The following is a 25,386-nucleotide window of genomic DNA, read 5'->3' as shown; positions in this document are numbered from 1 at the left end:
ACCTATAAAGAGAAGGAATAATAAAATAGATATGGCAAAACTCTGAAAGGTAGTGAATGGGTAAAGACCCTGTACCTTCCTTATCACTATTTTCTCTATTTTTTTTTTCTTTTTCATTTAGTTTATTTACATAGGTATACATTCAATGGTTCAAAAACAAAAATTTATGTTATCCAGTGAAAAATTTCCATTTCATACAATTCCCCAGCCATCTGCTTTCATCCCCCTACTGTGAAACAGGTTGTCACTATTATTAGTTTCTTGTGTGTTCTTCCAGAGATTTTTTTTAATGTAAATACATTTTCCATATTCAGAGACATATTTTTCTTCTCTTTTTCACTCAGACGGTAACTCTTTTATTTATTAAATTTTTTTTTTTTAATTTTGTGCTTTAAGTGAAAGTTTACAAATCAAGTCAGTCTCTCATACAAAAATTTATATGCACCTTGCTATATACTCCTGATTGCTCTCCCCCTAATAAGACAGCCCGCTGCTTCCCTCCACTCTCTCTATTCATGTCCGTTCCACCAGCTTCTAAACCCCTCTACCCTGTTATCTCCCCACCAGATAGGAGATGTCCACATAGTCTCAAGTGTCTACTTGATCCTAGAAGCTCATTCTTCACCAGCATCTTTTTCTATCCCGTTGTCCAGGCCTATCCCTGTCTGAAGAGTTGGCTTCGGGAATGGTTCCTGTCCTGGGCTAACAGAAGGTCCGGGGGCCATGACCACTGGGGTGCTTCTAGTCTCAGTCAGACCATTAAGTGTGGTCTTTGTATGAGAATTTGGGGTCTGCATCCCATTGCTCTCGGGCTCTTTCAGAGGTTCTCTGTTACGTTCCCTGTCAGGGCAGTCATCGGTTGTAACTGGACACCATCTAGTTCTTCTGGTCTCAGGCTGATGTAGTCTCTGGTTTAGGGGGCCCTTTCTGTCTTTTATTTTGGATTCTGTCTTTTGTTGTTGTTGCTAGGTACCGTCAAGTTCCGACTCATAGCGACCCTATGCACAACAGAACAAAATACTGCCCGGTCCTGAGCCATCCTTAAAAGTGTTGTTATGCACGAGCTCATTGTTGCAGCCACTGTGTCAGTCCACCTCGTTGAGTGTCTCCCGCTTTTCCACTGACCCTGTACTCTGCCAAGCACGATGTCCTTCTCCAGGGACTGATCTCTTCTGACAACATGTCCAAAGTATGTAAGACGCAGTTTTGCCATCCTTGCCTCCAAGGAGCATTCTGGCTGTACTTCTGAGACAGATTTGTTCGTTCTTTTGGCAGTCCATGATATGTTCAATATTCTTCACCAGCACCACAATTCAAAGGCGTCAGTTCTTCTTTGGTCTTCCCTTATTCATTGTCCAGCTTTCACATACATACGATGCAATTGAAAAGACCATGGCTTGGATCAGGCGCACCTTAGTCTTCAAAGTGACATCTTTGCTCTTCAACACTTTGAAGAGGTCTTTTGCAGCAGATTTACCCAATGCAATGTGCCTTTTGATTTCTTGACTGCTGCTTCCATGGCTGTTGATTGTGGATCCAAGTAAAATGAAATCCTTGACAACTTCACTTTTTTCTCCGTTTATCATGATGTTGCTCTCTTGGGCTCGTAATTACCTTGTGTCCTTAGTGTTCTTCATTCTCCTTTGGTCCAGGTCGGTTGAGACCAATTGATGCATCTTAGATGGCCACTTGCTAGTGTTTAAGACCCCAGACGCTGCTCTCCAAAGTGGGATGCAAAATGTTTTCTTGATAGATTTTATTATGCCAATTGACTTGGATGTCCCCTGAAACCATGGTCCCCAAACCCCCACCCCTGCTACGCTGGTCTTCAAAGCATTCATTTTATTCAGGAAACTTCTTTGCTTCTGGTTTAGTCCAGTTGTGCTGACCTCTCCTGTATTGTGTGTTCTCTTTCCCCTCACCTAAAGTAGTTCTTATCTGCTATCTAATTAGTGAATACCCTTCTCTTTCCCTCCCTTCTTCCCTCCCCCTCTCGTAACCATCAAAGAATATTTTCTTCTATGTTTAAACTGTTTCTTGAATTATTGTAATAGTGGTCTTATACAATATTTGTCCTTTTGCTACTGACTAATTTCACTCAGCATAATGCCTTCCAGGTTCCTCCATGTTATGAAATGTTTCACAGATTCATCACTGTTCTTTATCTATGTGTAGTATTCCATTGTGTGAACATACCATAATTTATTTATCTATTCATCCATTGATGGGCACCTTGGTTGCTTCCATCCTTTTGCTTTTGCAAACAGTGCTGCAGTGAACATGGGTGTGCGTACATCTGTTCATGTAAAGGCTCTTATTTCTCTAGGATATATTCCAAGGAATGGGATTGCTGGATCCTATGGTAGTTCTATTTTTAGCTTTTTAAGGAAGTGCCAAATTGATTTCCAAAGTGGTTATACCATTTTATGTTTCCACCAGCGGTGTATAAGTGTTCCAGTCTCTCGACAACCTCTCCAGCATTTATTATTTTGTATTTTTGGAGTAATGCCAGCCCTGTTGGAGAGAGATGGAGTCTCATTGTAGTTTTGATTTGTATTTCTCTAATGGCTAATGATCATGAGCATTTCCGTACGTATATGTTAGCTACCTGAATGTCTTCTTTAGTGAAGTGTCTGTTCATATCTTTTGCCTATTATTTAATTGGGCTGTTTGTCTTTTTGTAGTTGAGTTTTTGCAGTATCATGTAGATATTAGAGATCAGGTGCTGATCGGAAATGTCATAGCTAAAAGCTTTTTCTCAGTCTCTAGGTAATCTTTTACTTTTTTGGTGAAGTCTTTGGATGAGCATAGGTGTTTGATTTTTAGGAGCTCCCAGTTACCTAGTTTTTCTTCTGCATTGTTAGTAATGTTTTGTATACTCTTTGTGCCATGTATTAGGGCTCATAATGTTCTCCCTATTTTTTTTCCATGATCTTTATCATTCTAGATTTTATATTTAGGTCTTTGATCTGTTTTCAGTTCGTTTTTGTGCATGGTGTGAGGTGTGGGTCTTGTTTCATTTTTTTGCAGATGGATATCCAGTTATGCCAGCACTGTTTGTTAAAAAGACTATCTTTTCCCCATTTAACTGCTTTGGGGACTTTGTCAAATATCAGCTGCTCATATGTGGATGGATTTATGTCTGAATTCTCAATTCTGTTCCATTGGTCTATGTATCTGTTGTTGGACCAGTACCAAGCCGTTTTGACTACTGTGGCAGTATAATAGGTTTGAAAATCAGGTAGAGCGAGGCCTCCCACTTTCTTTTTCAGCAATGCTTTGCTTGTCCGGGGCCTCTTTCCCTTCCACATGAAGTTGTTGATTTGTTTCTCCATCTCATTAAAAAATGTTGTTGGAATTTGGATCAGAATTGCATTGTATCTATAGATCACTTTTGGTAGAATAGACATTTTTACAATGTTAAGTCTTCCTATGCATGAGCAAGGTATGTTTTTCCGCTTATGTAAGTCTCTTTTGGTGTCTTGCAGAAGTGTTTTTAGTTTTCCTTGTATAAGCCTTTTACATCTCTGGTAAGATTTATTCCTAAATATTTTATCTTCTTGTGGGCTACTGTAAATGGTATTGATTAGGTGATTTCGTCTTCGGTGTTCTATTTGTTGGTGTAGAGGAATCTATTTGTATATTTATTGTATATCCTGATACTCTGGTGAACTCTTCTATTAGTTTCAGTAGTTTTCTTGAGGATTCCTTAGGGTTTTCTGTGTATAAGATTATGTCATATGCAAATAGAGATACTTCTACTTTTTCCTTGCCAGCCTGGATGCCCTTTATTTATGTAGCTGAATTGCTCTGGCTAGGACCTCCAGCACAATGTTGAATAAAAGTGGTAATAAAGGGCATGCTTGTCTGGTTCCTGATCTCAAGGGGAATGCTTTGAGGCTCTCTCCATTTAGGGTGATGTTGGCTATTGGCTTTGTATAAATGCACTTTATTATCTTGAGGGATTTTGCTTCTATTCCTATTTTGCTGAGAGTTTTTATCAGGAATGGGTGTTGAACTTTGTCAAATGCCTCTTCTGCATCAATTGATAAAATGATGTGATTCTTGTCTTTTGTTTTATTTACAGATTGATTACATTAATTGTTTTTCTAGTGTTAAACCATCCCTGCATACCTGGTATGAATCCCACTTGGTCATGGTGAATTATTTTTTTGATATGTTGTTGAATTCTATTGGCTAGAATTTTGTTGAGGATTTTTGCATCTAAATTCTTGAGGGATAAATAGGTCTGTAATTTTCTTTTTTTGTGGTGTCTTTTTTTTTTTTTTTACCTGGTTTTGGTATCAGGGATATGGTGGCTTCATAGAATGAGTTAGTATTCCGTCCTTTTCTGTGCTCTGGAATACCTTTAGTAGTAGTGGTGTTAATTCTTCTCTGAAAGCTTGGTAGAACTCTGCAGAGAAGCCGTCCGGACCAGGGCTCTTTGGCGGGGGAGTTTTTTGATTACCTTTTCAATCTATTCTTTTGTTATGGATCATTTAGTTGTTCTACTTCTGTTTGTGTTAGTTTAGGTAGGTAGTGTGTTTCTAGGAGTTCATCCATTTCTTCTAGGTTTTCAAAAGTGTTACGGTACAATTTTTCATAGTAATCTGATAAGATTCTTTTAATTTCAGTTGGATCTGTTGTCATATCACCCATCTCATTTCTTATTTGGGTTATTTGCTTCCTCTCCTGTTTTTCTTTCGTCAGCTTGCCCAATAGTTTATCACCTTTGTTGTTTTTTTCCAAAGAGCCAGCTTTTTGTCTTATTAATTCTTTCAATTGTTTTTCTGTTTTCTATTTCATTTAGTTCTGCTCTAATTTTTTTAATTTGTTTTCTTCTGGTGCCTGAGGGTTTTTGTTGCTCTCTTTCTATTTGTTCAAGTTGTAGGGATAATTCTTTGATTTTGGCCCTTTCTTCTTTTTGTATATGTGCTTTTATTTTTACAAATTGACCCCTGAGCACTGCTTTCGCTGTGTCCCAAAGATTCTGATAGGAAGTGTTTTCATTCTCATTGGATTCTATGAATTTCTTTATTCCATCCTTTGTGTCTTCTCTAATCCAGTCTTTTTTCAGCAGGGTATTGTTCAGTTTCCAAGTGTTTGGTTTCTTTTCCCTGCTTTTTCTGTTATTGATTTCCACTTTTATGGCCTTATGGTCAGAGAAGATGTTTTGTAATATTTAATGTTTTGGATTCTGCTAAGGCTTGCTTTATGACCAAATATGTGGTCTATTCTAGAGAATGTTCCATGTGCACTACAAAAGAAAGTATACTTGACTGCTGTTGGGTGGAGTGTTCTGTACATGTCTATGAGGTCAAGTTGGTTGTGGCATTTAGATCTTCTGTGTCTTTACTGAGCTTCTTTCTGGATGTCCTGTCCTTCACAGAAAGTGGTGTGTTGAAGTCTCCTACTATTATTGTGGAGCTGTCTAGCTCACTTTTCAATGCTGATAGAGTTTGTCTTATGTATCTTGCAGCCCTGTCACTGGGTGCATAAATATTTAATATGGTTATATCCTTCTGGTATATTGTGCCTTTAATCATTATATAGCATTCTTCCTTATCCTTTATGATGGATTTAACTTTAAAGTCTATTTTTTCAGAAACTAATACTACCACTCCTGCTCTTTTTTGATTGTTGTTTGCTTGATATATTTTTTTCCACCATTTGAGTTTTAGTTTCTTTGTGTCTCTCAAGTTTAAGGTGTGTCTCTTATAGGCAGCATATAGACAGATGGTGTTTTTTAATCATTCTGCCACTCTGTCTCTTTCTTGGTGCATTTAGTTCATTTCCGTTCAGTGTAATTATGGATAGGTATGAATTTAGTGCTGTCATTTTGATGTCTTTTTTTGTGTGTTGTTGACAGTTTCTTTTCCCCTCTTAATTTTTTGTGCTGAGTAGATTATCTTTATATATTGTCTTTTCCTCATATTCGTTGTTGTTGATTTTGTTTCTGCTGAGTCTCTAGTTTTTTCTTGTATTTTATTTTGATGTGTAGGATAGTTTGTCCCTTTGTGGTTACCTTATTATTTACCCCTGTTTTTCTAAATTTAAACCTAACTTTTATTTCTTTGTATCGCCTTGTCTTCCTCTCCATATGAAAGATCTATGACTATATTTCTTAGTCCCTCTTTATTGTTTTAATGTTGTCTTCTTTTACATAATAACATCGCTGTTTCCCTGTTCTGAGTGTTTTTTTAATCTTGATTTATTTTTGTGATTTCCCTGTCTGGGTCAACATCTGATTGCTCTCCGCAGTGTTCTAGTCTTGGGTTGATACCTGATATTATTGAGTTTCTAACCGAAGAACTCTCTTTAGTATTTCTTTTAGTTTTGGTTTGGTTTTTACGAATTCCCTAAACTACTGTTTATCTGGAAATGTCCTAATTTCACCTTCATATTTGAGAGACAGTTTTGCTCGATGTTTCTTGGCTGGCAATTTTTTTCCTTCAATGTTGTGTATAAGTCATCCCATTGCCTTCCTGCCTGCGTGGTTTCTGCTAAGTTTTTTTCTGCTGAGTAGTCCGAGCTTATTCTTATTGATTGTCCTTTTTAGGTTACTTTTCGTTTATCCCTATCTGCTCTTAAAATTCTCTGTGTTTGGTTTTGGTAAGTTTGATTATAATATGTCTTGGTGACTTTCTCTTAAAATCTACCTTATGTGGAGTTCAAGGAGCATCTTGGATAGATATCTTCTCATCCTTCATAATATCAGGGAAGTTTTCTGCCAATAAATCTTCAAGAATTCTCTCTGTATTTTCCGTTATCCCTCCCTGTTCTGGTACTTCAATCACTCGTCAGTTATTTCTCTTGATAGAGTCCCACATGGTTTTTAAGGTTTCTTCATCTTTTTAAATTCTTCTATCTGATTTTTCTTCAAATATATTGGTGCCAAGTGCTTTATCTTCAGAAATTCCACCTTTCACTTGCTCAGTTCTGCTCCTCTGACTTTCTGTTGAGTTGTCTACGTCTGTAATTTTATTGTTAATCTTCTGAATTCTGAATGCTGTCTGTCTATGGATGTTTCCATCTTATTAAATTTTCCATTATGTTCCTGAATAACCTTTCTAATTTCTTCAAGTGCTTTATCTATGTGTTCCTTGGCTTGTTCTGCATATTGCCTGATTTCTTTCCTGATGTCTTGAAGGGTTCTGTATATTAATCCTTTGTATTCTGCCTCTGGTAATTCCAGGAAGGCAGTTTCATCTAGAAGATCCCTTGATTCCTTGTTCTGAGTGCTTGTTGAGGCAATCATGATCTGTTTCTTTCTGTGAGTTGATATTGACTGTTGTCTCTGAACCATCTATAAGTTGCTGTATTAGTTTATTTTATGTTGCTTACTGTATCATAACTTCTGTTTTGTTTTGATATGCCCGAATGGGTTGCTTGAGTGAGCTAGCTTGATTATTTTCGCCTTTGGAGCTCTGACATCCTGTCCCCAGGTGCCTAGAGCTATTATCAGGTATATCAGTCTAGGAGTCCATTCACTTTTCTTGTATGAATTCAGCTCAGGTGTCCAGGTAGCTGATCATCAAGTATGCAGTACAGGCTCTCTCCTACAGCCTTAGAGAGCAGGGGTGTTTCGTGTAGGTACTGGTATCTGGTTGCAGCAGGGGGTCACACTCTGAACAAGGCAGGGGGCTGAGAATTGCCCCCCAAGTGTCTCTGAGGAAAGCGTGTTCTGCAGACGGACCATGGGCACCCAGTGTTTCTGGTTGTAAGGACTGGGAGGTACCAGTTATCCTTGGACCCCTGTCGCAGGTGGCTGGGTGACCTGAGTAGAGCCACCAGTCCTTAGGCCCCTGATGTAGGTAGGTGAGGACCCTGTTTAATAGGCAAAACAGTGTCACACATCAAACACCCACCTCTCCACTGCACAGGTGAAACAGTTATAGTCTACCAACAATGGCCTATTCTCCTGAAATAGGCCCACAGAAGTCCATGCAGAAGTAAAGGTACTGAAAGTCCATGGACTGTTTATGCCTGGACAGGAGCCGCTTCTGTCCTAAGCTCCCCAGGTTAGTAGACCTGGCAAATTTTCTTTTCCCCCAATTACGAATTTATTCCTTCTCCAGGGCCTGGAGGATGACTCTAGGCACTCAACAGGGCCTATCTCAGGCCTGGGAAAATCAAGAGCTGCTGAAGCCGGCTTGGGGGTGGGGGGTACACTAAAATATACACAGGTACTTTTTTTTTTTTTTTTTACTTAGCTTTTGCTGAGAGTGCCATTCTTTTCTGGTTCCAGAGGTGTGAGTAGGCTGTGTGGCTGGCTGCTTCTCCCTGAGGAAGCTGCAGCCGAACGCTAGTATCAGCCTGCTGCAGCCCCTCCCAGGAATGGTGCCTGAGGGCTCCCAGCGATTCAGGTCCCGTAACTCCTCTCTGCTTCTGAACCATCTGTTCCTCTTTCTGCCCCTCAGTTCATTTTCTAACCTTGCCTTTGATGTCCAGGGCTCCTAGCTTGTCATAAATATATCCGTTTCACTTGTTTTTTCAGGTCTTTATTCTAAGAGGACTCACCAGGAGCGTCTGTCTATTCCACCATCTTGGCCCCACCTCCTTAAATTGTGTTTTAAATGAAGGTTTACAGAGCAAATTAGCTTCTCATTAAACAATACACATATTGTTTTGTGACATTAGTTGTCAACCCCATGACATGTCAACACTCTCCCCTTCTTGACCCTGGGTTCCCCATTTCCATTCATCCAGCTTTCCTGTCCTCTCCTGCCTCCTCATCCTTGCCTTTGCACTGGTATGCCCGTTTAGTGGTTGAGTTACATGTACTATTGTTTGTTTTATGGGCCTGTCCAGTCTTTGGCTGAAGGGTGACCCTCAGGAGTAACTTCAGTACTGAGTTAAAAGGGTATTAGGGGGGTATACTCTCAGGGTTTCTCCAGTCTCTGTCATACCAGTAAGTTTGGTCTTTTTGTGTGTTTGAATTTTGTTCTACATTTTTCTCCAGCACTGCCTGAGACCCTCTATTTTGATCCTTGTCAGGACAGTCAGTGGCAGTAGCCAGACACCATCTAGTTGTGCTGGGCTCAGTCTGGTAGCACATTTTATTTTTAACAGCTTTCTTAGTATTAAAGTGTTTGGATGTACAACACAATTACCTTAGCCAGTCCCCTGCAGTGACATTTGTCTAAAGTGTTTTCCTATTATAAATAGTACTTCTGTGAATAACCATGTATGTGAGTATATCTGTAGCATAAATTCCTATAGTGGAATTATTAGGTCAAAGAATGTATACGTTTGTAATTTGATAGATATTGTCAAATTACCCCCATAGAGATTTATAATGTATATTCCTACCAACTATATCCATTTCATATATACAATGTAATATCAAATTAATTATGCAAATCCAATGGTGAAAAATTATATCTCAGTATTGTTTAAATTTTCCCTTGTGGTGACATGGAGCATCTGATGTTTAAGAGCTTTTGTATTTCCTTTCCTGGAAACTGTCAATTTTTCCTTTGCCCACTTTCTCTTGGGTTGTTGATCTATTCCTTAACAATTGTTGGAGTACTGTATATATTAGGTCCACTTTTATAGTCATACAGAAAGTCTAGGTTATTACTTTATGTTTTTCATTTGAAAATTTTCATCGTTCTCTAATGAGGCTGCTGTTTGCTGTCACAGGCAGCTGGGTAACATTTGTGATTCCTTTGTAGTTTCAGATGTTGAGACTGAAAATGAGTACAGGAATTTAATTCTAAAGCATGAAGTTTCTGAAGAAGTGGAACCGTATGGGGATATATCAAACAGATTTGAAAGTGAGATGGCTGCTGGGTTCGGGGAAACCCATGAACCTGAAGAAAAACTAGAAAATCCTTCTGGATACTCGCAGGAAGATGAACAGCCCACATGTGATGAGAATGGAGTAAATTTGACTGAGAACTCAGATCTTACTGAACAACAGAGAATCTGTCCAGGAGAAAAACGTTATGAGTGTGACAGTTGTGGAAAAGCCTTCAGTGAGCACTCACGCCTCATAGAACATCAGAGGATCCATACTGGAGACAGACCCTACAAATGTGAAGAATGTGGAAAAACTTTTCGTGGCAGAACTGTGCTTGTTCAGCACAAAATAATACATACTGGAGAGAAACCGTATAAATGTAATGAGTGTGGCAAAGTTTTTGGCCGTTGGTCAGCTCTTAATCAACATCAGAGACTTCACACAGGAGAGAAACACTGCCACTGTAATGAGTGTGGCAAAGCCTTTAGCCAGAAAGCAGGCCTCTTTCACCATCTCAAGATCCACACAAGAGACAAACCTTATCAGTGTACTCATTGTAATAAAAGTTTTAGTCGGCGTTCAGTACTTATTCAGCATCAAGGAGTTCACACGGGGGCAAAACCCTATGAGTGCAGTGAGTGTGGGAAAGCCTTTGTTTATAACTCATCTCTTGTTTCCCATCAGGAGGTCCACCATAAGGAAAAATGCTGTCAGTGTAAGGAATGTGGGAAATCCTTCAGCCAGAGTGGCCTTATTCAGCATCAGAGAATCCACACTGGGGAGAAACCCTACAAATGTGACGTATGCGGGAAAGCCTTTATTCGGAGGACAAGCCTTATAGAACATCCACAAATTCACACTGGAGAGAGACCCTATAAATGTGTTAAGTGTGGGAAGTCTTTCGCTCAAAGATCAGTCCTCACTGAACACCAGAGAATCCACACTGGAAAGAGGCCTTACAAGTGTTATGAGTGTGGGAATGCCTTCCAAGGAATCACCAGCCTCATTCAGCATCAGAGAATCCACACCGGGGAGAAACCATACCAATGTGAAGACTGTGGCAAAGTCTTCAGACAGAGGTCAGATCTTAGTAAACACCAGAGAATCCATAGTAGGGGTGGTCCATGTAAATGTAAAGAGTGTGGGAAATCCTTCAGGCAGAACTCAACTCTTATTCAACATCAGGCTATCCACAAAGGAGAGAAATCTGTTCCTATGTGATGATTGCAGGGAAGCTGTCTCACACAGGGCAGGCTGGAGAGAAAATACTAGCCTTGTAATGATTTGGAGCAAAACATCAGTCATTTTTGCTATAAGGAAACCTCAGATATTTCATAAAGAACCACTACATGCTGCTCATTTTATTAGTGCTGTGGGGAACCAGAAGCATAACACCAGATTCCTTTTCTGACACAGTTTGCAACCTAGTTTAAAATATATAAGCTCCACATATTTAGTTAAATGAGAATAAAGGACAATACAGGTGATGCTCAAAGTAGTATAGGATTAAAGGGCACTTGATGGGCAGTAAGTGCTATACATTCTACAGGACAGACACCAATTTTGCCCAGGGTAGTCAGGAAAGATTGTATTAAAGAAAAGAGTTTAATGGGCAGATTTGGAAGGCAAAAGGGAGAAAACATTAGGATGAAATATAACCAGTGGCAAAAGTGCAATGTGGTTTGGAAGCATCAGTGACAAGATTAATCTACCTAAAGTAGAGATTGCAAATTGGGAAATTGATACCATTAAAGTTGGAAACATAGCTTGAGGACAGACTGTGGGAGGTCAATAATTTCCTTCAATACTGTAAAGAGCTTTGACAGTTATAAAGTATTTTGCTCATTTAATTCCTAAAATGCCTCTGTAACTTGAAATTATTCTTCACTGACAAATGAAGATACTTATGGAGATGGTGACATGGCTTTATAGCTGTCACACAAAGGAAGAGACCAGCAACTGAAATGGAAGTCTCTAACTTCAGGTCTTGGAAACCCTGGTGGTGTAGTGGTTAAGAGCTATGGCTCCTAACCAAAAGGTTGGCAGTTCAAGTCCACCAGGTGCTCCTTGGAAACTCTGTGGGACAGTTCTACTCTGTCCTGTAGGGTCGCTATTAGTCGGAATCAACTCGACGGCAGTGGGTTTGTTTTTTGGTTTTAACTTCAAGTCCTGTCCATTAAACCAGTGATTCCCTAACTTTAATGACCATCCACATCATCTGTGGAGCTTGTGTAAAATGCCTGAGTCTCACTCACAGACACTCTGCTTCGATAGGTGTGAGTGGAAGGTATGTGTAAGAATCTTCATTTTCATAACTCCACAGTCACCTGATGTACTCTGAAATTTGAGAAACATTGCATTGAATCACAGCTGCTTTCGCTGTTGTCTGTGAAGGAAGCCGGAGCACAGTCCTGTAAACAAGGAACCACTACAGATCTTAGCACAAGGAAAGCCCTACCGGGGGACATGTGCCACCAGCTTTTTAGAATGAAGCAGGGAATTAGATAAGCGTCATGCCTGAAAACTAGGGCTTCAAGATGGTCTTTTGACCTACTCAGGTTTAAGTGTTTCCAAAAACAGACTGACCTACATTCCAGGATTCTCAAAGGTCTTCTCAGTGCAGGCCTTGTTTATTTAGTTGGAGGAATGCTGGTGGTCTTACCAGTTATACTCTTACCCTACCTTTGTTCCTCAACTCTTTCCTTATAGTTATCATTGTGTTCTGAATTTTCTAATAACTGCTATTGAGGACTGCTTTAAATTTTTGGTTCACATACCTTCTGGAGTATGTAAAATATCCCAGAGGTTAATGATTCTACCCCTTGCAGCTTCTGAAAAACAAGTTAACCAACAACTGATCGACTTTTCCTGTCTTACTGAGTAAAAATTTCCTCTTTGGATGATGGTTATTTCAGTGTTTAATAGGCAAGCCACATAGAAAGAAGTACACATGGTTTGTGTATCTTTTATTTACATAAATCATTCCTAATCCCTTCTGAGATGTTCTCTTATTTCCTTCCCATGCTATCTTGCCACAGCAAACTCCTCAATTTCTGGGACTACCTCCTCAACCCTGCTTTCACCCAACTCCAGCCCCTTTTCCCTCACCTCTTTCTGATCAGTGGGTTTGAAGTGGTGAGACAGTGACAAAAGGGGATGGGGAGAAAGAAAAAAAGGGTGATTTCCATTCTGCTATATAAGTCCCATTCATAACTACCTTTTTATCCAGCCCTGCATCTTTATTCCATCTTTTTTCCCACCTTTGTGACATACTGTACCGTATTTCCCTAGTATCTCTGTCTGTTACCCCTCTATCCATAACCTCCATACAGAGCATCAGAATGTCATCACTGGCTTAGAACTAAGAGTCTCTAGTGCTATAGGAATAGATTAGTTCCCAACTTTCTAATTAGTAAGTATGAACATATTTTCCCATATAAATGATAATATTATTAGCTTTATAATTTAGACATACTGTGTGTCAAATTTCAGAGCCCTGGTGGCATAGTGGTTAAAGCACTTAGCTACTAACCGAAAGGTCAGCAGTTCAAACCCACGAGCTGCTCTGCAGAAGAAAGATGTGGCAGTCTGCATGCATAAAGATTTACCACCTTGGAAATCCTATGGGACAGTTTACTTGAAATCAACTTGATGACAGTGGATTTTTTTTTTGGTTTATGTATCAAATTGGCTTTTGGAGTTGAAATTGATATGACTGTTTTCTATATGGAAAAACACTGAGTTGATAGCGTGGAAAAGCAGATGAACAATTGAAAAATAACTCATTTATAAATTGAGAACTGCTTATTTAGACTTTATCATAAGACCAACATTGGGGTTGCACACATAAGGCATCTTTTACCTGGAGAAAACAAGGATCCCTGTCTTAGTTATCTAATACTGCTATAACAGTACTACCATAAATAGATGGCTATTTATTTTTCCCACAGTTTAGGAGGCTAGAAGTCCGAATTCAGGGTGCTGGCTCTAGGGGAAGGCTTTCTTTCTGAGCTCTGGAAGAAGGTCCTTATCTCTGTGGGCTTCTGCTCCTGGGAGATCTTCAATGTGGCTGGACATCTCTCTTCCCCCATCTTTGCTTCTACTTACTTGTTTAATCTCTTTTATATCTCAAAAGAGATTGACTCAAGATACACCCTACACTGTCTCATTAACATAACAAAGACAACCCATTCCCAAATGAGATAACCACAGACATAGAGGTTAGGATTTACAGCACATATTTTTGGAGGACATAATTCAATCCATAATAATCCTAAAGAGAGCCTAAAGCTCTGTAGCTACATCTATGTGAGGCTTGTTCCCTACTTGTCCTACTCCCACTGCTTACTCTCATGCAAATTCTTATTGAAGGGGACTTTACTTAGTGACGAGACCCTTCATGCGAATGTCCACCTTACCAAATCGATGCTCTCCATACTCCCCGGCTTATCAGATTTCTCAAACCTGTTACCCAAACTAAAATTACTCTTCATAGTAACCTCAGAGTCTCCCCTTTTAATCTGATTGCTCACTGGAATGCAAACCTTATCTTAACCTTGCTTTCTATTCCTCTGCATGTCTTGACTTGGAGTCTCTCCAGTTCATCTTCTGCTTAACATATTCTCTCAACACATACATGTACCTCCATTTGCCTACCTAATCTAATTCTCTTAATACCTAATATTACAAAAGGACCATAAAACAAAGACCCAGAACAATGAAATATGCCTATTATATATAAGGATATAATTCATAACTTGTTAAAATGTGGGGATTTTATTCTGGGTGTTTCTTGTGTTTAAATACAGTTGCAATACCAAAAAAAGGTAGAGGGGCATGGAATTTTCAGGTAGACATCAAAAAAGATCAAACTAGTTACCCAGAATAAGGATTACTTATGTAGGGTGAGTAGGAGTTGGAATTGACAGCACGCAACAACAACATATAGTGAAGTAAAGTTACTAATTGGGGCTAAATTGGGGACAGAAAAACTGAAGGCCCAGAGGGGCAAGTAGAGGACATGATAGATGTTCGATATGGGATAAGAGTGCTACATTGGGGAGTGTAGTGAACAGAGGAATGCCTTGCAATGAAGTCAAGTGTAAGCCTTTATGGATAAAAGACGTGCTATGACAGGATCTAGGAATCTGGGACCTTTGAAGCAGCTTATCTACATGAATTTTGAAATCATCAGTGATGACAGGAGGCTGAATGGAAAGAGAGTATGAAAGTGAAGCAGGTTTAATGTAGAAGTAACGGCAGTCAATATTAACACAGCAGCCAGATGGGAGTAAACCTCACTTATCAATATGGTTAGGTTCCAAAGACCAGGTTATTATGCAGATTAGTGTGTGAAAATGGATGATGACTTCATCATTACATAACTGCCAAACCACTAAGAATCATGGCGCAGCCAAGCTGACAACCTTAACCATCAAAACATAACTTTAGCCTCGCACCTTGGCATCTGTTACTGCCAGATGTACATCGTTAATGCACAAAGTAGTCATCTAGTAGATTTTTTACTATAGCCGTAAATGCAAAATGTCGAATAACAAGATAATAAGTGAGGAGAAGTCATACCGGTGTAACATTCAAATGATGAATCATAAAGCAGCAGCTCAAAAATAGCATTAAGAATGAGAATAAGGTTGACTGGCTTCTGTTTTCTAATTGATTCAGGTTAAACAAGACACTGGGTTTTTAAGGCAAAAAGCACCTGATGAAGTTGGGGGAGACCCAAGTTTTTAAAAGCAGTGAAAAGTGAAGTGAGCTTAAACACAGGCTTTGGATGAAAACAGGTTCCAGAGCATGCAGTAGAAAGGGACTAATGAAAGATGGGCCCCCAAAAAATTGAATTAAAAAGTTGCTGAAATTTGTGATGGAGAAAGAGAATGGGATAGAGCAGAGATCTGAACTGTGGGGTAGAACAGATGTGGAGAGCACAGATAGAAAAACTTGAAAAGCTCTGCACTCCTGTACTTGGTACAGAAGTATCCTCTTTTGTTAATAGCCAGTAGATTATTGATTGTTGTTAACAGTAAGAACAAAGCCACCACTACTGGTCATCTTTTGGAATGGTGAAGGATTTGTTAATAATATATTTATTAACTGCTTACGAAGGGCCAGACATAACTAAATGCTTTACTTAATTTATTTTCCTTAAATTATTTCATTTTCAGCTAGAGAAACTGAAATCAATGAATTAAAGCTCCTCAAGGTCACAAGTATGTGGTAGAGCCAAGATTTCAAGCCAAACAGCCTGATTCCAGAGTCCATGCTTTTAACATCTGTAACACACTTCCTCTAATTATTTATTCCAGTTGAACAAACCATGTGTTGCAGTGGTATTTAGTGTCTTGAGTACTTACCTGTAGAAAGTTTTCAACTCCTATCACTATTCTCGAAAATATTTTAGAAACCCCAAAGCTCTGGGGTCAAAATACCAAAGGTATCATCACCCTCTCTGCCTACCAAATCTTGAATGAGGATTAGCCATTGTAAACATCAGCCCTAATTCTTGTTCTCTGCACAATGAGGGTGTCCTCAGCAGACATTTTACTTTAAAAATGGGCTCTTTATATGAAAGGATCATCCTCCAGTCTTAGAATGACAATCCACTCTCTGCATTATTTTGGCTGTCATAGATATTTGACTTTTCTAATACAAGTCAACGATTTAGAGATATGTCCCCAAGTGTTAATAACCCATTATATATCTTCAACGAGTTTTTAAAAGTGATTTTACATTTGCAGCCAGTACCACTTCTTGGGTTAAAAACAAAACATAACTATATATTATGTAAAATAGTGGTTTAATTTGCTTAAGATTTGCCTCTTTTATGGCTCAAATGGTGCCCCTCCAGACTTCACAAGGCCAGAATTTATCTGAACAGTGAGTCCTTGTTCAACTTAGGGATAGTTATTTGGTAACCTTATTGTATCCCTTCTCAACTTATATCTGTCCACACTGAAAAGTTCTCATAGCACAGCCGCTCCTGCAGTTCATCATTTTAAATGAATTTCTTTGGTTCCTCTCTAGTTCCAAATGTTTGTGGGTATAATCTATAAGGAGTTTGCACACATTATCTCTATACATACATAATATTTTAATACGTTTATCTATATGTATAGATATGTATATTGATAGTATTATGTATGTTGTATATACAATTTCTATTATATATATGTATATATATAATTTGAATTTTACAAAGCCAACTATGATGAGCATTTTTTCACTTCTCAGTTGATTAGCTCCCTAGTTTACATTGTAAGATCATCATTGAGAGCCAGCAGTTTTCCCATGATTTCATGGAAACAGCTGATTCTCTTCACACATTCAAGAAGAAGGATTCTGGGTCTGAAAATTCATCAGTCAAGACACCCAGAACTTTCACCTACCAGAGTTCAAGGTGATCTTTGGGGGATATGTTTGTTTGCCATCATCTTCCTAAGCCCAAATGGCCTGGTCTTGGGTGTCCTGAGAAGAATTCCTAAGTGGAGACCATTAGGAACCTCTGACTTCTGGTTAGATCTTCATTATTCCTCTCCCAGCTAGCTATGCATGCCCTACACCTTGATCTAGTGCCTCAGTTCTGCCCACATCAATGAAGGATTTAGGAGTAGGTATCTCCCCATTTCATCCCCAATAAAGAATGAAGAAGCAATTTAGGGATTCTTTATAGCTTCCTGTAAAATAAAAAATAAAAAAAATAGCTTCCTGTAGATTCTGGAAATTGTCAGGTTGCTTATGGATTCCTGAGGTAGAGTTTAGGAACATGTCTTCCTGAGACAGATTTGCTGGATTCGAATCTCAGCTTCGCCACTACTAGCTGAGTGACTTTGGGCGAGCAAGGTAAACTTTTGCCTTGGTGTCCTCGTATATAAAGTGGTGGTAATAATAGTACCTACCTCATTGAGCAATAATATGGATTAAATGAGTTCTGTAATACAGTGAAAACTGTGAAAGCTGGAACTCCACAGAACCACCTTGTTTTTCCAGGTTTTGCAAGTTTTCTGCCTTTGACAGGGTGCGGTCTTACCACATTTCTGTTGCTCAGTTCAGTGGAAAATATTGGAGTTTTCTTTTCTGGAGGCTTCCGCCTTACACAGGTTCTGGCTTTCACCGGTTTTACAGTATACGTAAAGTGCTTAGAACAGTGCTTTGTACCTGTTAAGTGCTTTATAATTGTTTGCTATGGTTTTGATTACTACTCTTCGTGCTCTCAAATGGTTTGGGCTCAAGATGCCCCAGCCCCGGGCCAGAAGTTACCTGTAACCAGGCTGAAAGTTTCCCTACTGCTTTGTCCATCCAGCCTTGGATAAAAGCTCCTACCCAGATCTGCCTTTACTTTCTTGCCTTGGGAACCAATGCACATTCAAGAAGTAAAAGCGACTTTGGTAAGCCACTCCCACTTTCTCTCTTAACTTATTTAGCTTCCTGACACAGTTCCTTCATTCTGTGCACTGTCTAGGTAAGTGAGTTCTTGGGTAGAAAAGCTAAGCAAAATTTAAAGTTTCTGTTAACAGTATTGTTTTATGCCTCAGGAAGAAGACTAGCTATGAGGAAGTACTACTGAAAAGTCAGTGTGGACCCCAAGCTGGAGTGAACCTTCTCCTGAGCTCTGTAATTCCAGAATGGCAGTCCTCTTGCAGGAAGGGTCTCTAATAATGACATTAGGGGAAGAGGACTGTGCCTGGACCAAGAATGATGCTGGCAAAGAAAACACAAATATTTCGACAAATGTTGTTACCACCTGGAGATAGATGGATGGAGCCCATGCAGCTCTCAGCTGGCTCAGGGGTTGCTGAGACCAAAAATACATACCCAGAAACAGGTGTTGGAGCAGGTCCTGACCCTGATTAGGGGCCTGCCGACCTGGGTAGGATAATGCCATCCAGAATGTGGAGAGATTATGCTGGAGACATTGAAGAAACAGCTCGAAGGACAAGCCATCAGGTGGGAAGGGTTGGGATCATCACTTAGGCTTTGCTACTGAAAGGCTTTGGGAATAGCCCAGAAAACAGCAAAACTGAACTTTAGAATCCACCAGATGTGTCTGGAGCCGTCACCCAGCATTTCCCTCATAGGCTTTAATTCCCCCTGCTATTTATGTACACTTCTGGAACCTTCTCTTTCTATATTGGGAGACTTTTGTGTGGGGGGGCATTTTTACTAAGAGTTTAGCTTTAAGTTTGGTTTTCTAAGACCAACTTTATCCCATTGCCTTAGGTCCCAGGCTATTCTGCTTATGGCAGAATAGTACCCAGGAATCACAAAGGATTCAGGTTCAACCTGTTCAGACCCTGTCTCAGGGTAACTCTCAGCATTATTGCCTTTTAAAACAGAAAGCTGATGAGAAAGGATCTCTGGAGAGAATGGCAGAAGACAGGAGCCTCTCAAGGGAAACTCTGAAGAACGCTTACTAGTAGTGTCCGCTTCCTTGAAACTTCACCCCTGCCTACCTCCTTGTTATCTACCTGATTCCTGAGGAGAAATGTTCAGCCATATTTGTAACATTTTTTCCTCAGCCTGTTCAACTCCCTTAGCTTCAAAATGTTGCGTGCTTATTTTTTAGTCCTGAACACTACCTGGAAAAGTTATTTCCCCACCCCCCCCCCATAATTTTTCACTTTACTGATTCCCCCATATAAAATTAGTATGTATTTTGAAACCAGTCTAGCTACCGCTTCAAGTTAACTTTAAGAATATCCCCTGGTTTAATGATCCACTCAACAAACATTTATTGAGCATTTCCTATGTCTACAGCAGTAGACTAAGTGTAAGTGGTCCTTTTAACTATCCTTAGCATATTAAACTCTGTCTTGGTTTCATGATACTCCCTGTTTCTCAGCTCTGGATTCAAACTGACTTCTTAACCTTTGGATTACTCCTTACTGATTCTTTGCTTGTCATATTTTGTGAGAATATCTCCCATGTTCTTCCAAACTCTTTCTGCCCAGCTGTCTCTCTTGTCATTGAAACTGAACCCTGCCCTCCTTTGCACTTGACAAAGTTGGGATGCCAGTTTAGAGATATAGGCTGCATACTTAAGGTAAAACTAGGTTTTATTTTTCTCTCTCTCTTCTTCATCACAAGTCTCATTATGTCTGCAGAAGAGACAACTGACATCTGAATTGTCTGTGCTTTTTTTTTTTTTTTTTTTTTTAGGTGTGTTACTGAGATTGAAATAAGGACTTGGCTGTAACACACACAAAAAATCTTAAGATGCTGAATCACGTGGGGGGATCTCTATAGAACAGAACAATGAATGCAGTAAGTGTAGTAAGCGCTTTAGTTACTAGTGGGTCATTACACAGCATCAGGAGTCCACACTGAAGAGAATCTGTTTGAGAGCAACAAGTGTGGAAAGGCTATTTTTATATAATGGGACCCTCCTTTCTCAACAGGAGATCCGCCACAAGGAAAAATACTATGAGTGTAAGGAATGTGAGAATGCTTTCAGCCTTAGTGGCCTTATTTGATATCAGAGAGTCCATGTAAGAGAGAGACCTCATAAATGTAATGACCGTAAAGATGCCTTCATTCAGCAAAGAAACCTTATAGGACCTTGTGTGAAAAATGTAGGAAGGCCTTCACTGAGAAGTCAGGACCGACTATATACCAGGGAATCTACTGGAGAGAGATAAATGTGGGAAAGTATTCCATGGAATCACCAACTTTATTCAGCATTGGAGAATTCACACTAAAGAGAAATCCTGCCAGCATGATGAGCACGGAAAAGTCTTCAGACAGAGGTTGCACCTTGATAAACATCAGTGAGTCCATATTAGAGGGACACTTAAAAATGAGAGACTTGTGGGAAGTCATATAGACGGAGCTCCAACCTCAACATCACAAAAATTAACATCATTAAGGTAAATGGACAAGTTGTATGGGGAATGAGTATTCTAAATTGCCCATTTTAGCCAGTAAAAATATTCATTGAATGTCTTGGGTCAAGAAAAGGAAAAGTCAGAAGTTCGTTTTCCCTTCCCAGAGCAACCAGGACTTTTGAAATATGCTGTTTACCTGCATCCCTGGACTTGTGATACTATCTTCTGGACAGTTACGTGTTGCAGGATGTGCTGTTTCCCCCACGCCTACTCTAATCTCATGTTTTTAATTCACTCAACGAGTATAGACAGTAGTACTGGTTGTTTATTGTTTGTTGTAAATATATAATATTTTCTTTAAAGGCTAGATAGGCATGTATGGGTACCCCAGGACACAGAAATCACACAATTGTTTCAATAGAGTGAAAACAACCAACATCATTGAATTGCTGGCCACTTCCAAACATTTGAGACTACCTCTCTATCCTCCCACACAAAGCCATGTAGGTGTCCTTCAGAGTATCTATTTTCAGCTTAAACTTTATTATTTTTTAAGAAACAAAAAGATATATACAGCCTATTGACAGATAATGACAGAGGTAGTTTCCCTTGTAGATAACGTGTGATATAATATTGTGAGGGTCAATACTTTCAGTTACATATTAATTTCACTTCGAAAACCTATAAGCTAAAGAGGAAAGAATCTTTAGAAGCTCTCCTTCAGCAAGGTAGTAACAGCCAAATTTCTATCCATGCATAGAACAAGGCTTATATATTTTATAGTGGGTCACTAAATATAAACAAAAAGCCAAACCCCTTGCCATTGAGTCGATTCCAAGTCATAGCAACCATATAGGACAGAACAGAACTGTACTAGAGGGTTTTCAAGGAGCCGCTGGTGGATTTGAACTGCCGACCTTTTGGTTAGCAGCCAAGCTCAACTAAATACAGTAGCCACATATTTTAAAACTTCGCAGTGATTATTTCAGGATCCTGGGTTTGTGTCTGCTGTACATCCCTAATATTTTTTTGTTTTGGTAGGTGTTACAGCTACTATATAAAAAGATGTACTACATCTAGTTAAAGACTTTTTCAGCGTCTGTAGAGATCACGTTATTTTCCTCAACGCCATTATTATTTTGTATTCTCTGAAAGGATTTCCTAATGTCTAACCAACCTTGCATTCCTGGAATAAACCTTAGTCATGGTGTATGTGATGGTTAAGATTGTGTGTCATCTTGGCTGGGCCATGATTCTCAGTGTTTCGGCAGTCAGCGTATAATGTGATCACCCCCATGGTCGGATCTGCTGTGAGTAGCAGTTAGTTTTTTAATATGGTAATGGATTTTGCTACTATTTTATTCAGTGCATTTTTCCTCAATAAAAAGTGATACTGGTCTGTAATTTTTTTTAACTGTATTATTAAGGTTTAGGCTCCAATGTTTTACTTGCATCATAAAAAGAATTAAGTTTTTAATGTTCTAGAATAACTTATGAGGAGCGTGGATGGTGCAAGCAGTTTGCAATGAGCTACTAACCTAAAGGTTGATGGTTTGAACCTACCCAGCCACTCTGTGGAAAAAAGTCTTTGTGAACTGCTTCTGTAAAGATGTCAGCCAGAAAACCCCTATGGAGCAGTTCTACCCTGTAACACATGGAGTTGCCATGAGTTGGGAGTCTACTCGCTGGGAGCTAACAACAACAATCCCGGACCTTAGGTGAAGCAGCATCAGCCTACAATTGCTCTCCTTTCCCCTTGAGTCTTCCTTCAGTTTGTCTGCCTCTTGATCCAGGTGCATGTATTTAAATCTGAGATGAAGGGTCCCAGCTCTTATAGGATACCCTTGTCACCAAGATCAGAGGCAACAAGAATGGACAATAGGTTCCAGCTAATGCTTATGAGTTTCCAGCCTGCTTATAGACTTTGGAGCTTTGTGGAGACTATTCAACCAGCTCCACAAATGTGTAACCCTATTCCCTCTAATAAATCTATATATATCTGGTCTTCAGGGTTCCTGATTTTTTCTTTCTTTGCTACAAATGTGAATATAACTGTCTTTCAGCTTTTTTACTTCCATAGCAGGCAAGTATTACAGAGCAGTGATTCTCAAAAATGAGTGTATGCAGAGAAACCTAAAAACCTAGGTAATCTTAAATATAGATTCAGATTCAGTAGATTGAATTTTGATTTTTAATAAGCTTCCAGGTGATGCTACGCTGCTTGTATTTATTTTCCATTGCTGCCATAACAAGTGCCCACAGAGTGGCTTAAAACAACACAAATTTATTATCTCACAGTTCTGTAAGTCAGAAACCCTGGTTGACTCAGCAAATTTCTCTACCCTGGGTTTCGTAAGACCAGAATCAAGGTGTCAGCTGGATGGCCTGCCATTGGGAAATTCGTGGAAAGAGTCTGATTCCAAGCTCATTCAGACTGTTGGCAGAATTCAGTTCCGTGTTCTTACAGGACTGACTGCCTCATTTCCTTGTTGGCTGTTGGCTAGAAGTCATTTTCACTCTTTAGTGGCCACATGCATTCCTTGGCTCATAGCCCCTTCATTTTCAAAAACAACAACAGCAAGTTGAGTCTCATGCTTCAAATCTCTTTCACCTTCCCTTCTTCCTCATCTGCTTTGCCACATCTCTCTTCTGCTTACAGCCAGAAAGCTCTCAGTTTTTTAAAGGATCATGTGATTAGATTGGGGCCACCAAGATAATCCAGTATAATCTTTCTATTTTATGATGTGACCTTAATTACATCATCAAAGTCCATTTTGCCATGTAATATATCCAAAGGTTGCAAGATTAAGATGTTGATATCTTTATGGGAGTCTTTATTCTGCCTGCCGTATAATATGACACCACACAGGTTATAAAGAGGTCTCTTGGTTGCAAGGGCAGAATCCCACTGGAGCTATCCTAAGGAAAAAAGGGGGAATGTAGTATAAGGATACTAAGATATCTTATAAGGTCTCAAGAACACACTGGGACTCATTGGTTCTCCATCTTATTTTTATCCATCTCTTGGGGGACACTTCAATATTCCTGATGCAAACAGGCTTTCTATGCCTCACAATCTATGTGACAGCGAAAATATGGTTCCAGTCTTTCCAAGGCACTGCTGTGGCTCTACCCAGTTTAAGAGTGTCTATTCCAAATCCAAAATCCTAGGAAAGGGACTATAATTAGCTCCATTTGGGTCAAATGCTCAACCCTGAACTAGTGAGCCCATCATTTCTCTCTCATCTCATAGCTTCACACCAGCTCTTCTCTATACTGGTCTGTAAGCAGGGAAGGGAGGCTATAAATTTAATTCCCTAGGCTCCTATTGCCAATGGGCAGAACTGGTGGGAGATCAAAAGGGGGAAGAATGGTTAAAAGTTTTAACACTTTAATTAATACCTGAAACTACAGTTATGTTCAGACAGTTTGGAAATAATGCGATGCATTTTTATCTAACAATTTACTCAGACAAAGGAAATAACTATCTGGTTTATTCTGTACAGGTAGTCCCCGGATTACAAATGAATTCTGCTCATAAATCTGTCTTTAAGTCGAATTTGTATGTAAGTCAGAATAGTTAGGAACAGTTCAGTGATATATCTAACGTCAGCTAGTTAAATGTTTGTTTTAGTAAATAGTGTACCTTTCTATGCATAAAAAACATTAAAGAAACACTTCCAGTTACATTAGAACATCTTTAACATAATACAGTAATAATAGTAATGTAGTACCAATTTGTTATTACAAACCATCGTATATAGCTCGCATTTTTTTTTTTAATTGTGCTTTAGGTGAAGGTTTACAGAGCAAATTAGTTTCTCATTAAACAATACAGAAATTGTTTTGTGACACTGGTTGCCAAATACCCCACATTTTTGTTATAATAGGCTTTACAGGTGTTGGTTCATAATTACAGATTATACATAATTCAGAGGTTTGTAACCTGGAGACTGCCTGTATTCCCCATTCCTTTTCTGAATACCATCTTTTAAAATAAATTTTAGAAAATGTCATGGATTGAATTATGTCCCCCCAAAAATGTGTGTATCAATTTGGCCAGGCCATGATTCCCAGTATTGTGTGGTTTTCCTATATGTTTTAAATCCCGCCTCTGTGATGTTAATGAGGGGGATGGTCAACAATTGTGTTAGTGAGGCAGGACTCAATCTACAAGATTGGATTGTCCCTTGAGGCAATCTCTTCTGAGATATAAAAGAGAAAAGTGAGGAGAGAGACAGGAGACCTCATACCACCAAGAAAGCAGTACCAGGAGCAGTGCGAGTCTTTGGACCCCAGGTCCCTGAGTAGAGAAGCTCCTCAACCAGGGGAAGATTGAGGATAAGGACCTTCCAGAGCCGACAGAAATCCTTCCTCTAGAGCAGACGCTCTGAATTTGGACTTTTAGTCTACTTTACTGTGAGGAAATAAATTTCTCTTCGTTAAAGCCATCGACTTGTGGTATTTCTGTTATGGCAACACTAGATGACTCAGACAGAATAGTTTTGTATTTATATGTTGTTAACATCTTACATTACTATTGTACATTTGTCACAGCTAATGAAGCAATGTTGATACATTATTATTAAACTTCATACTTCATTCAGATTTAACTAGTTTTTCCCTAGTGTCCTTTCTCTGTTCCAGGATCCCATCCAGGATACCACATTACATTTAGTTGTCATCTCTCTTTAGGTTTGTCTATCCTCGTCATTCATTTATTTATTAAATCATTTATATATATATCAGTATGGATTTGTGGATATTCGTATTATATTTCAGATTATAATCCAATTCTGTGTT

General features: G+C 39.2%; 1 protein-coding gene across 5 annotated transcripts in view; it reads left to right on the top strand.

Moving 5' to 3' along the window:
* Positions 1-24,130, top strand: part of ZSCAN12 (zinc finger and SCAN domain containing 12) — a 29,932-nt gene extending 5,802 nt beyond the window's left edge. For 4 of the 5 annotated variants that reach the window (XM_049886725.1, XM_049886746.1, XM_049886768.1 and 1 more), the window contains exon 4: positions 9,678-18,286. In XM_049886725.1, the coding sequence (XP_049742682.1) occupies positions 9,678-10,966 (1,289 nt within the window). In that variant the 3' untranslated portion in view covers positions 10,967-18,286. The other variant, XM_049886735.1, reaches the window with a different exon arrangement.
* Positions 24,131-25,386: the final 1,256 nt, after the last annotated feature.

This window comes from Elephas maximus, chromosome 1 (assembly GCF_024166365.1).
Source record: "Elephas maximus indicus isolate mEleMax1 chromosome 1, mEleMax1 primary haplotype, whole genome shotgun sequence".
NCBI classification, from domain to species: Eukaryota; Metazoa; Chordata; class Mammalia; order Proboscidea; family Elephantidae; genus Elephas; species Elephas maximus.
The sequence above is the reverse complement of the archived record's forward strand: the minus strand, read 5'-3'. Positions and strand labels throughout refer to the sequence as shown.